A 13,388-nucleotide genomic window follows, 5' to 3' on the forward strand; every position below is an offset into this window, starting at 1 on the left:
GAATGTCTAGGAATTGGTTTATTTGCCCCTGTATAACTTGCTGAAATTAATGGCTTTGCTAGGAACTAGCCAATATAAATGTTATTAAAAATAAATTGTGTTTTCCCCCCTCTGGCTTGGAAGGGGAGCTCAGAGTAGATTGCAGTCTTTAAAAGTATATGTACAGTGGTACCTTGGGTTAAGTACTTAATTCGTTCTGGAGGTCCGTTCTTAACCTGAAACTGTTCTTAACCTGAAGCACCACTTTAGCTAGTGGGGCCTCCTCCTGCTGCTGCTGCGCCGTCGGAGCACGATTTCTGTTCTCATCCTGAAGCAAAGTTCTTAACCTGAAGCACTATTTCTGGGTTAGCGGAGTCTGTAACCTGAAGCGTATGTAACCTGAAGCATATGTAACCCGAGGTACCACTGTACTTCTTTTAAAATTGTGTTTGTAGAGATGTGAAGACCTGGAAAAGCAACCTGGAAAAATGAGGGTTTGTGTGTATAATTAAAAACAAAAACATCCCCCTCCATTCCCCCAGGCTTCCTTCATATATATATATACACATTCATATATTAGTATGCCACCCAGTAACAAACATTCTCTGAGAGGTAACACAATGTAAAAGCCATTGAAAAAACAACAAAAAGCAACAAGCAAAACTTAATCACAATAAAAGCAGAAGAGAGAGAACCACCAAAGGTGTTTGCATGAAGTTTTTCACAAGACTTTCAGCCACATAAGGTGTCACCTATCAAACTACTGCCCCCTCTGCCCCATCCCATTCCATCTTGGAGGGTCTCCTGCCCCCAAACTCCAAACTGGGATTATCTGTGTGTGCAAGGAACAGAAGTGAGAAGAAGAGGCAGAAAAGCAAGCCCTGCTGTGATGCAAAATGTTTCCTCTACTTTTCATCCAACCCAATACAAACAAAGCACATTTAAGAAAATAAATCAAAATCCACCAACTAGGAATATTTTTTTAAAAAGAGAACCCTAAATTATTATTTCCTAACTGTGTTTAAAAGGGAGGGGGAACCTAATATGTGACCAATATTCACCCCTGCCTGCTTTATTTAGGAGAGTTATACACCACTGTTCAGACTGCTACAATTTCCCAGAGCAGTCAAAACAATGCCTGAATATACGTACAATGAAAATAACAATAAATAATGTTAAAAGGAGCAAAAATAAAACCATATTGCAAGACATATTGCAAGATAAACTTCAGTACTTCGAAGACTCTGCGCTCCCACACAATGCCACCAAAGGGAGGAATACAACAAAAAAGACCGAATATACTATTATTATTATTATTATTATTATTATTATTACTCCTCCTCCTCCATATTTCCATTAAATAGGAGCAGTGGGGATCTTGGCAGGCATCAAGTGTATGTGTGTATGTCTACATGGAGTTCATGGGCACCACATTGGGGACTGAACCCCAAACAGTCAGATTCAGAACCTAATTGATTGTGACCGAATCACTCCTCCGGTGCCACTGAGTCATTCTAAATGTTCTTCCTATGGTGTGAGAACTACTAATAGATTATTAGCAATCATGAGGATGGAAGAATGTCTAAAAGACCACCCTGGGGCTCATTTATACAACTGTTAGTTCACAGATAGCAAGCTGATAGCAAGCTCCTTCTACAAGTGGACGGATGACAGAATAAGGACCTTGGACTTGGTATTTTTCTAACGGCAATTCTTGAAACATTTTGCCTCTCCCAAGTTACTACTGGCATAAATCACAGGAGATGTTTTGTAGAGTAGACTTGTAGAAGGGAGAAATCACTTGCACTATAAGATTACATGAATGTTTATATTGGCACAGTAGACTTCTGTATTGTAAATTTGTTTCCCTACTGGACAGGTTGTCGGAGTGTGTTTTATTTTTTAAAAAATAAAAGCTATTGTTCCCTTAAGAATAGTCATAAATGGTTCTTCCAGTTTCATCATGTACTGCAGGTTTTGCTCAGGACATGTGCTAACTTTGTCTACTTGGAAAGGGATTAAATTGACAATAGTATTATAAATAAACTATTGTATGGGCTGTCATGATGTGTGGTATGATACCTTGTAGTTGTGAAGCTTGTATTGTTGGATCATCTGCACGCTTTCTGCCATTTGTGTGTAAAATTTGGGGGTAAAATTAAGTGAAAGGGAACTGCATTATATTGTTCTAACTCCCAATGTAGGATTGCTCCTAGATGCTTTCAAATTTCCAGTTGTTGATAGAAAAACGTAATTCATTACCAGACACAAAGAAGCTGAATTCACAGTCTGTCATCAATCACTGCAGCTGCACAGTCTACGTTTACAGTTCTGAAGAAGTCCAAGTTCATAGAACCATAGAATTGTAGAGTTGGAAGAGGGACCACGAGTGTCATCTGGTCCAGCCCCCTGCAATGCAGGAATCTTTTACCCAACATAGAGCTCGAACTCGTGACCTTGATATTAAGAGTCTTACGATCTAGCAACTGAGCTAAAACTTGTGCTTGGTGGGTGAAACCCCAGACTTCTTTAAATGTGCTGTTTTACATTCAATCTTAGGTAAATTCAGAATAATTTCTTTGGTGCCCCTTGTGCGATTGGCATTTGATTCATTATATTATAGATACAAACCACCTAGCTTGTACGGTGGTGCCTCGCAAGACGAAAAGAATCCGTTCCGCGAGTCTCTTCATCTTGCGGTTTTTTCGTCTTGCGAAGCAAGCCCATTAGCGGCTTAGCGGATTAGCGCTATTAGCGGCTTAGCGGGCTTAGCGGATCAGCTGATAAGCGGCTTAGCGGATCAGCTGTTAAGCGACTTAGCGGATCAGCTGTTAAGCGGCTTAGCGGATCAGCTGTTAAGCGGCTTAGCGATCAGCTGTTAAGCGGCTTAGCGGACCAGCTGTTAAGCGGCTTAACGGATCAGCTGTTAAGCGGCTTAGCGGATCAGCTGTTAAGCGGCTTAGCGGATCAGCTGATAAACGGATTAGCGGCTTAGCGGATCAGCTGATAAGCGGCTTAGCGGCTTGGGAAAAGGGGGGGGGAGGAAAAAAACCCTGCAGGAGCTCGCAAGACATTTTCGTCTTGCGAAGCAAGCCCATAGGAAATTCGTTTTGCGAAGCACCTCCAAAACGGAAAACCCTTTCGTCTAGCAGGTTTTCCGTCTTGCGAGGCATTCGTCTTGCGGGGCACCACTGTATCAGATTGTGAAATGTTGGTGGCAAGTTTCAAACCACATATTGAAGGCAAATGCATGCAATGAAGTCACTTCGTTTATTAAAAAGATCATTTTTATTAAGTTTTCCATTTTAACAATCCAATCAAATCACATTAAATATTCCAGATTATACATATACATATCAATTAATCCAAATATTCTGCCAAATTATAATTTTTTTGTTGGTACTTCCCATGCTTCAAGTTCGGGGGGGGGGGGAAGGCTCTGATCATCTCATATCTCTGCTGCTTTTGATAGTCATTTCTAATTGTTCCTTTAAATCTTCCTGTTGTTTTCCTTCTTTCACGGCCTCTGAGTTGTTTCCACAAGCGAGTTGAAGTAAAATGACGTGTTTCTGTGTGGATTTTATGTGTATGATACCCCTCTGTCCAGGCAGCATCACCTCACACGCTGGTATTTCTGCCGAATCAATCCAAAAATCTTTTCACTGCTGGCAGCCGCCATCTTCTCTCAGTTCCGCAATGAAGTCACTTCCAATAGTTTTTCACAAAAAGGAGCCACTGGGAACTGAAATTTTTGAGTGAAAGCATGGTTACACACACACACACACACACACACACACACACACACACACACGTGGTAGTCCTAAGCAGAATTATAGCCTACTGAAGTTGTGTCTTAAATAAAAAACATACAGTGGTACCTCGGGTTACATACGCTTCAGGTTACATACGCTTCAGGTTACAGACTCCGCTAACCCAGAAATAGTGCTTCAGGTTAAGAACTTTGCTTCAGGATGAGAACAGAAATCGTGCTCCGGCGGCAGTGGGAGGCCCCATTAGCTAAAGTGGTGCTTCAGGTTAAGAACAGTTTCAGGTTAAGTACGGACCTCTGGAACGAATTAAGTACTTAACCTAAGGTACCACTGTACTTGTGTATGACAAGTTGTTTGCCCAGAAGTTACCATGAATTCCAGTTGGGTTCTTGTGGAAACAAGTAACTTACTAAATGGTAGCAAAGAAAGAAAGAAAGAAAGAAAGAAAGAAAGAAAGAAAGAAAGAAAGAAAGAAAGAAAGAAAGAAAAGTCTTATGCTCATATTTGGGTTAACGTCTGTTAGGATTTTCACAAATAATGAGAAAACTAGGTTGTCGTTTTTGTGCTGCTTGGGAGATGAAACAGGCCCTTGTTAGCTTAGTGCTGCACCATATAATCCAAGCTAGAATAACCTCCTCTTAAACTATTGAGCATCTGGGGTCTACTTGTTTTAAAAAACAAACAAAAATAATTTGTTTTTACTCCGCCGTGGGGCAAAGGCTTTTAAAATTAAATTGAAATAATCTCCCTTCTATTCTTGTTACCATAGTAGGTCTATTCAAGTCAATGTTGTTATCTTTGGCAGGCTCCTGCGGTTCAAAAATAATGTGGATATATTAGGCCTGATTGTCCTCTGTTCTGCCATGGTTTTTTTTCTTTGACTGATTTTTGTAAGTTATTAATTACCGGTTATATGCCGGTTCACTCAGAAATCCCACTGAGTTCAATAGGGATTACTCATGAGAAAACGTAAATGGGGCTGTAATCTTAGAATACAACCAGGCCAACTTGAGACGGACAAAGTCACCTTGGAGACTTGAGTACCACTGGTACAGCAGAAAGGGTGGTTGTTTTTGTCCTTAAATATTAAGTAGATAGTTCTTTCCATTGTTGCAGGTGAGCAGTGAGTATTCTGCGCAACTTCAGTCCCTCTTGGGCATATCTGATTTAAATTTATTGGGGGACTCTTGAAATAAGAAGCGTTAAGTTGTGTTCTGTTCCAGTGATGTAATATTTGGCATTTTATTTCTCCTCCTTCTCCAACCCCCGCCCCCCACCCCAGAATCAGACCTCAACTAGCCAAAGAAAAGATTGAAGGATGCCATATCTGCACATCTGTCACACCTGGAGAACCTCAAGTGTTCCTGGGAAAAGATAAGGCCTTCACCTTTGATTATGTATTTGATATTGAATCCCAGCAAGAAGAAATCTATATACAGTGCATAGAAAAACTGATTGAAGGCTGCTTTGAAGGATACAATGCTACCGTGTTTGCTTATGGGCAGGTAAACTTTACGAACGTTTCAAAATTAATTGTTTGCTTTTCAGTGAATCTGTCAGATGGCTGTTGCGGCTGCTCGAGAGTAAGCAGGCAGGACTCCAAACCCGTATTTTACAGGTTTTATTTTGGCGCAAACTATTTACAGTGACGCTGGTGGTGCTGTGGGTTAAACCACAGAGCCTAGGACTTGCTGATCAGAAGGTCGGCAGTTCGAAACCCTGCGACGGGGTGAGCTCCCGTTGCTCGGTCCCTGCTCCTGCCAACCTAGCAGTTCGAAAGCACATCAAAGTGCAAGTAGATAAATAGGTACCGGTCCGGCGGGAAGGTAAACGGCTTTTCCATGCACTACTCTGGTTCACCAGAAGCGGCTTAGTCATGCTGGCCACATGACCCGGAAGCTGTACGCCGGCTCCCTTGGCCAATAAAGTGAAATGAGCGCCGCAACCCCAGAGTCGGCCACGACTGGACCTAATGGTCAGGGGTCCCTTTACCTTTACCTTTATTTACAGTGAAGAGCCCTGAAGCTCATGTGTGGCTCAATCGCTAGCAGAATCCGGGAGTGGTCTTTTTTTTTTTTTACTTCCCCCAACCTTCCCCTTCCCTCTTTGCACCTTAGGCTACTGCGCAGAATGGGCGATGGCAAGGGCGTGTTTCCCTCCTGTCCGCCTTGCCCAGGAGCGGTGTTAAGGCTCCCACAAGCATCCTCTGGTCCTTGCACCTCTTCCCCACTAGAGGCAGAAGGTGCTCAGAAGTGCAATCCTTCAGCTTGAATTACAGTGGCCTTGAATTCTAATAGGTCTGTTCAAAAGAGGATGTGTCCAGCTCAGATTGGACTTTCCTCTTCACTTTTGTCCCTCCTCTCCCCATTTGGCATAAATGTTGTTTCGATATAGCCAGGGATGCTGAGAGCATTTTAGTATCTGGAGCTGCCACAAGTTAGTCACTCCTGCTCAAATGACTTGACTGATGGTTATCTCTATTATTGATACTGGGATATCAAGTTGTCTTCTTTTTATCTTTTCTTCCCAGCAGTCTCCTAAACATCCAGGCACTGGCCAGGCAGATCCATATTTGTCATTAATTAAATTTGTATACCACGCTTTATCTGAAGATCACAGGGCGGTTCAGTACAAAACGAGAGCTCAAAATACATAATAAAACAAAAACAAGTTATGCGTTTTCCTCCCAGGGGTTTTAAATTAGCTCCCAGTGTTTTGGGAACTGCTAGTGTAGTTCAGGCAGGCAGCCACATGTTGCCTAAGCAACTGTGTTGTTCTTTTGTTTGGTCCTGACGCTTTGACACCTGATGGACTACTAGAATGAGGAGAAGGTGAGTTTGGAGTTCCAGGGGTGGCTGCCTTCTTAGAGCATTATTTTCCTGCAGTGTGTTACTTAACACACCCTTTTCTTCGTATTAAGTTTAGCATGACATAATCTACCTAATAACCCAGTTTTCCTTTTTCTTTTTAACCACTGCAAAACATTGGAAAATATGTTTTATGGATAGGAAGCCAGTCTAATCTTGCTTCAGCTAGGAAGACTCCTGGAATATCACCCCTTGTTTCCTGGGGGACAGGCGGTGGTGGTTTAGATCCTCATCTCCATTCACTATGCATTTCTGCAGTCCAGATGTTTTTATGTCATCCAAGTGCTATAGAGATCTTACTTTTTTCTTGAGACAACCTAGAAAGTTGTAAAGTGAGCTGCTGGAGTCAGAAGTCTTTTTGATCAGCAATAGAGTGTTTCTCGTGTTATTTGACCCTAGGTTAAGATGTGTACAATGAACATTATTTAGTTGCACATTAATGCTGTTTGGTCTCTTAAATTTAGACAGGAGCCGGTAAAACATACACCATGGGGACCGGATTTGATGTTAACATAATGGAAGAGGAACAGGGCATTATACCACGAGCTGTAAAACACTTGTATAAATGTATTGAAGGAAAAACGCACGCAGCTATTCAACAAGGGGTTCCACCTCCAGAGTTTAAAGTGAATGCTCAGTTCTTAGAGGTAAGCTTTCATAGTAAAAATTATTTCCCTCATGTAGCAAAGATATCGGGGCATCCTAATCACAACATATTCAATTCTGATTGGCAAGGAGCTAAATTTTAAATCTGTTTTGTCAACATACAATTTAAATATTGCAGAAAACCCAATGGAATGAATTGTGGCAATATGTTTATTATGCAATTTAGGCAGGAAGAATGGCAGGGAAGTTGAGATTTGCTTATCTTACGTTAGAAATCTATGTTTTGGAACATCGTAAAATTATAGTGTTGCAAACTATTTAACACCCACACTAGGGTGGAGAGAGAGGACATTTTGCCCTTTTCACTAAAGCTCAGATGATTTATGACGCCTGATTCAAAGCTTAGGAAACATGTTTTATTAATTGAGGTCAGCCCCCTCTCTTGGTGTTGTTGAATAAGGCCAATGAACTGTGTTTGCCACTTTTACATTTGCAATTCTAATGGGAGTTATTTTTTCAATGCCCTTCTGAGTTAGGGTTTAGCAACAGAAGGGTAACCAAGTTACAGGTGCTTGAATTCCGACGCAGGTAATTATCGCTGGACTGCTGTTGGCATTTCTGCCAAAATATTAACCAAATACATTATGGAGTTGGACTAGTCTATACCTGTTGCTCTTGACCTAAGGGCACTGGATTTAAGCTTTCTGGCTAATATTTGTCCAGAGGAACAAATCGCAAACGGCACAGTATAAAGGCAGCCCCTTAGTTCCCCTTAATTTGGACTTTGTTTTCCGAACTCTTTGATAGTTAAACAGTTGCTTCCCCCCCGCCCCGGGTCCTGATAGTTTGTAAGCAAAACAAAGCCATTTTTAGTGACTTTGGACTTCCAGTGCATCTTCAGCTGATAATTGTAGAATGTTTATACTTACTATTTCCAAAAATAGATTCTATGTATTTTAACAAAAACGTCTGTCATAAAGTGTTTCTGTGATATATTTTAAAATACAGAAAGAGAGGTGCAAATCACTTTGTCCAGAAAAACAAGCCTTGGAGGAGTGCTTAGCTTTTTTTCATTTAAAAAAGCATTTACAGTGCTGCCAATTATTTTTTTAAAAAGAGGCACTCTTCATAGAAATATGGGCAAAAAAGGAAGAAGATGAAGTTGTATCCCTATCAGTAGCTAACAGGTCTGACAAGTTTAAGTGCTAGTTAGATGATATAATGAGTGATGCAATCTCTTTACTTCTAGGAACCAAGTATGTGTAAAACAATATCCTCTTTCACCATAAAATACTAAATATATCCAAGCATTCAGTTTTTAGATACTTTTCATTGCACTGACAGATTAAACTGGTGCCAGCTAATTATGCAGTATAAACCCTGCAAAACCGTGTTTTCAGTATTGCCTTAGAACTGCTAATTGGAAGAATCCCCAAATCAGAATGATCTTTCAAGTGTCTCATTCCGTTGTCTGGAAGGTCCTGGTCCGCATGTAACATGCATGGCAAATCTGCTTGTTGAAAGTCAGAACAAGATTGCATTAAATGCCTCTCTGAGGGTTAGCGAATAAACATTGGCCAGGAACGTTGTTCCGTTATGCAGTCAGTGAGAGGTTATGGAAATTCTCCTTCTGCTTCATTTCCCATGCAAAGGATGCAAAGAGTATTTGCATCCTTGCACCGTTCTCTGGGGAACATGCATACTGTGTATATAGAAAGATTCAAGAATACAGTGGTACCTCGCAACGACAAAAAACTCGCAAGACAAAAAACTCACTAGACGAAAGGGTTTTTTGTTTTTTGAGCTGCTTCGCAAGACGATTTTCCCTAGGGGCTTGCTTCGCAAGACGGAAACGTCTTGCAAGTTTGTTTCCTTTTTCTTAACACCGTTAATACAGTTGCGACTTGACTTCGAGGAGCAACTCATAGCACGCGGTGTGGTAGCCTTTTTTGAGGTTTTTAAAGACTTTGGTGATTTTTGAAGCTTTTCCAAAACTTTCCCGACACCGTGCTTCGCAAGACGAAAAAAATCGCAAGACGACAAAACTCGCGGAACGAATTAATTTCGTCTTGCGAGGCACCACTGTACAAAGGATCTGAAGAACCTCACTGAAAGCATTAGTCCCACATCACCCAGAAGCTGTACGCCGGCTCCCTCGGCCAGTAAAGCAAGATGAGCGCCACAACCCCAGAGTCGTCCACAACTGGACCTAGTGGTCAGTGGTCTCTTTACCTTTACCGTGCCTCATTGGGATCCAAAATATTGTTCTGATGTTGTTTCCTCCCATGCCCTTCAAGAGGGTTTAGCTCTCACGGTCAGATACTATCCTGCATTCAAATCAATGTGGCTTCCCATGTTCAGTTTGATTATTTCTCAGGTAAGAGATAGAGAGAGCAACATGGAAGCAAACCTCTGCCCCCTCACCCCCAATACTACTGTGGGTCAAGTGTAATACAGTGGTACCTCAGGATACATACGCTTCAGGTTACATACGCTTCAGGTTACAGACTCCGCTAACCCAGAAATAGTGCTTCAGGTTAAGAACTTTGCATCAGGATGAGAACAGAAATCAGGCTGCGGCGGCAGCAGGAGGCCCCATAGCTAAAGTGGTGCTTCAGGTTAAGAACAGTTTCAGGTTAAGAACAGACCTCCGGAACAAATTAAGTACTTAGCCCGAGGTACCACTGTATCTTAATAGGTCCTGTATTTTTTTGGAAATTTGGCTCTACCAAACTTTCACCAGTTGTTTCAGAGTGAATTTAGGAAAACTGGAGACGGGAGACACTTATAGAATAAAAATGGAGAGAAATGTGGAATAGTGCAACTTGCTCCCCATTCTGCATTGAGAAGCAACTTTTTGCAGATAAGCAAAACGCTCAAGAAATTTGAGGGGACAAATGTGATGATACCCCAGGCTTGGGCCGGAGCTATGGCACCAACACCCTCCCACCCACCCCTTACTTGCTATGGGTGGTAGTCAATGCTACTCAGAGTAGACCCACTGATGTCAATGGATGTGACTAACTTACGTTAATTGATTTCAGTTGGTCTATTCTGTGTAGGATTTACTTAAATATAAGCCTGTGTCATTTTCTTAGTACTGCTCAGCCTGCTGTAACATAGCATATCCTTCTCCTGCTCACAATGTCCTGAACTATTATCTGTAATTCCATTAGCAAGCTTTGTCATTGTTGGCCAGTCATGTTTCTGGAGAATGACTATACCCAGCAGCCATGATAGGGAAAACTGTGTCTTAATTATTTTGGTCAAACCACAGTACATCTTGAATTTTGTGTAAATTATATTTTCCTTGCTGATGTTGGCCTCTTTTTTCCTTTCAAATTAGCTTTACAATGAAGAAGTCCTTGATCTCTTCGACACAACGCGTGACATGGATTCAAAGAACAAAAAATCAAACATAAAAATCCACGAAGATTCAGCGGGTGGAATATACACAGTGGGGGTCACAACACGGACTGTAAATTCAGAATCTGAGGTAATATTTTTATTCTCAATGAAAATGAGATGGCTTTTGTAAAACATACTACTGTGTGTGTGTGTGTGTGTGTGTGTGTGTATGTGTATGTGTATGTGTGTGTGTGTGTATCTGTGTCTATTTTTCAATATAGATACAGATATAGATATTCTTCCTTTCCACTCAGGAGCTCAAGACGGCAGGCATGATTTTGCCCTCCCTCTTCCCTATCTGTTATGTACTGAAGTTCTCACCCTGGGCCAGCAGGGGGATACTGTAGATAGTTATGCAAATAAGGGATCGAAAGTGACGTTCAGTGATTGGATAGTTTTAGAAAATTGTTACAGTTACGTTGTACTGGAGCTCTATATAAGCAGGCTGACTGAACCCTTCAGTTCAGTTCTGTTCTGGCCTGTGAATAAACAAGAGCTGTTTGAAGAATCGCTGTGTCGTCTGATATGTTCACCCACAACTTAACGCTATCCTTTGCAGCAACCCTGAGTGGTAGGTTAGGCTGAGAAACAGGGATTAGTGCAAGATCACTGGCTGAACTTGGAGCTCATAGTTATAGTTTCAGTCTAACTGCTACACCACATTGACCCTTGCCCAAGAACAGCCTTAGTAATACAGTACAGGTGACTCCCCACTTACACGGGGGTTACATTCTAGGCCCCCGCATGCATAAGTGAAAGAGATAAAAGGCAGGCATAATTGCTGCTATCTTTGATTTGTAAGATGGGGGTGGAGACGCTCCTTCAGGTATACTGGACCGAGGCCGTTTAGGGCTTTAAAGGTCAGCATCAGCACTTTGACTTGTGCTCGGAAATGTACTGGGAGCCAATGTAGCTCTTTCAAGACCAGTGTATGTGTGTAGGTTTAATTTCCGCCATATATCCTTTCCCCCACCATTTTTACAGATGATGCAATGTTTGAAGCTGGGCGCTTTATCTCGAACTACGGCCAGCACTCAGATGAATGTTCAGAGCTCCCGTTCACATGCCATCTTCACTGTCCACTTGTGTCAAACGAGAGTTTGCCCTCCAATTGATGCGGTATGTATTATGCTATTTTTGTCTTGGAAAAAATCAATAACACTGCAGCGTGTGTGTACCCAGGAGGAATAGATCAAGGGAAGTAATAGTGCCACTGTATTCTGCTCTGGTCGGACCTCACCTGGAGTACTGTGTCCAGTTCTGGGCACCACAGTTCAAGAAGGACACTGACAAACTGGAACGTGTCCAGAGGAGGGCAACCAAAATGGTCAAAGGCCTGGAAACGATGCCTTATGAGGAACGGCTAAGGGAGCTGGGCATGTTTAGCCTGGAGAAGAGGAGGTTAAGGGGTGATATGATAGCCATGTTCAAATATATAAAAGGATGTCATATAGAGGAGGGAGAAAGGTTGCTTTCTGCTGCTCCAGAGAAGCGGACACGGAGCAATGGATCCAAACTACAAGAAAGAAGATTCCACCTAAACATTAGGAAGAACTTCCTGACAGTAAGAGCTGTTCGACAGTGGAATTTGCTGCCAAGGAGTGTGGTGGAGTCTCCTTCTTTGGAGGTCTTTAAGCAGAGGCTTGACAACCATATGTCAGGAGTGCTCTGATGGTGTTTCCTGCTTGGCAGGGGGTTGGACTCAATGGCCCTTGTGGTCTATTCCAACTCTATGATTCTATGATTCTATGAATATCCTTTATTAGAGTAATACCTGAAACTGATTTTCTTGGTCCGCCTTCTGATGTTATACTGATTGGTACGGGAATTGTTGCAGTGTGATGTTAGAATAAAAGGAGGTCCTAGTATTGTAGTTCCTGCTCATACCACCATTGCTGTTTTCGTATGGAGACGGCTTCAATATTGGCTCTTTCCAAATAGCCCATGGCCTCTCAAGGATTCTGGTGGTCCAAGAAAGAAACAGCAGTGTTGCAGTAATAAGATACGAGGCCTAAGTAATTCAAAGGTCCACCTACGTTTAAACAGTGTTGCCATCCTTCCATTTATAATATTTAAATAACTTACACTTAAAATCAAATTGATTGAGATGTCCACCTGTTCCCATAGCAACAGATCTGCCTCGGCTGCTACAGGCTTCAACCATCCTGCACTGTAGGTCTTGGGTCTAAATAACTCAAATATTTGACAGTTACATTCCCAAATATTGTGGGGTTAGAGTTTTGTTTTGTTGGGGAAGTTGAAAGTGGTGGTGTGCGTTTAAAGTTGTGTGTGTTTGTGTAAGCTGTGGGGGTTATCTCTGTAAGGAAAGTATATTTACACTTAAAAATTTCATAGCCTAAAGCTTAGTGACCTAAGAAATAATTGGGCCCTTGTTCTTGATGGGTCTGGTGTCTTTATAGGAGTTCTAAAGGTTCTAAATACTATATTATAAAGTGTTACGTTAAGAATAGGCAAGTACAGAACGCTTTTGTTTTAAATTACAAACATTGTGACCATGAGCAGTTTAGTCCTTCAGTGTTTCAGCTTCCTGCTTAAAAGCGATTTAATTTGATTTGAAAACATGCGAAGTATGCTTATTAGAAGGATTTACTTCGCTTCCAAAATATATTATCCATCCATGCATGTAGGCAAATGTTTGAAGATGTGAACCTTGGTTTTAATTGGCTTTAAAATAGAAAGTATGCATTTAAAATGAAAATGGGGTGGTCACAGGAGCGGAAAGCCTTTGACTTGCTTT

At 41.6% G+C, this 13,388-nt stretch overlaps 1 protein-coding gene across 10 annotated transcripts in view; it reads left to right on the forward strand.

Moving 5' to 3' along the window:
• KIF21A (kinesin family member 21A) overlaps window positions 1–13,388 on the forward strand; it is a 100,325-nt gene that overhangs the window by 25,153 nt on the left and 61,784 nt on the right. For all 10 annotated transcript variants that reach the window (XM_028747701.2, XM_028747707.2, XM_028747702.2 and 7 more), the window contains exons 2-5: window positions 5,032–5,254; window positions 7,081–7,263; window positions 10,569–10,718; window positions 11,615–11,749. In XM_028747701.2, coding sequence (XP_028603534.2) covers window positions 5,032–5,254; window positions 7,081–7,263; window positions 10,569–10,718; window positions 11,615–11,749 — 691 coding nt within the window. The remainder of the gene's footprint in view (window positions 1–5,031; window positions 5,255–7,080; window positions 7,264–10,568; window positions 10,719–11,614; window positions 11,750–13,388) is intronic.

This window comes from Podarcis muralis, chromosome 10 (genome assembly GCF_964188315.1).
Source record: "Podarcis muralis chromosome 10, rPodMur119.hap1.1, whole genome shotgun sequence".
In the NCBI taxonomy this organism is placed as follows: Eukaryota; Metazoa; Chordata; class Lepidosauria; order Squamata; family Lacertidae; genus Podarcis; species Podarcis muralis.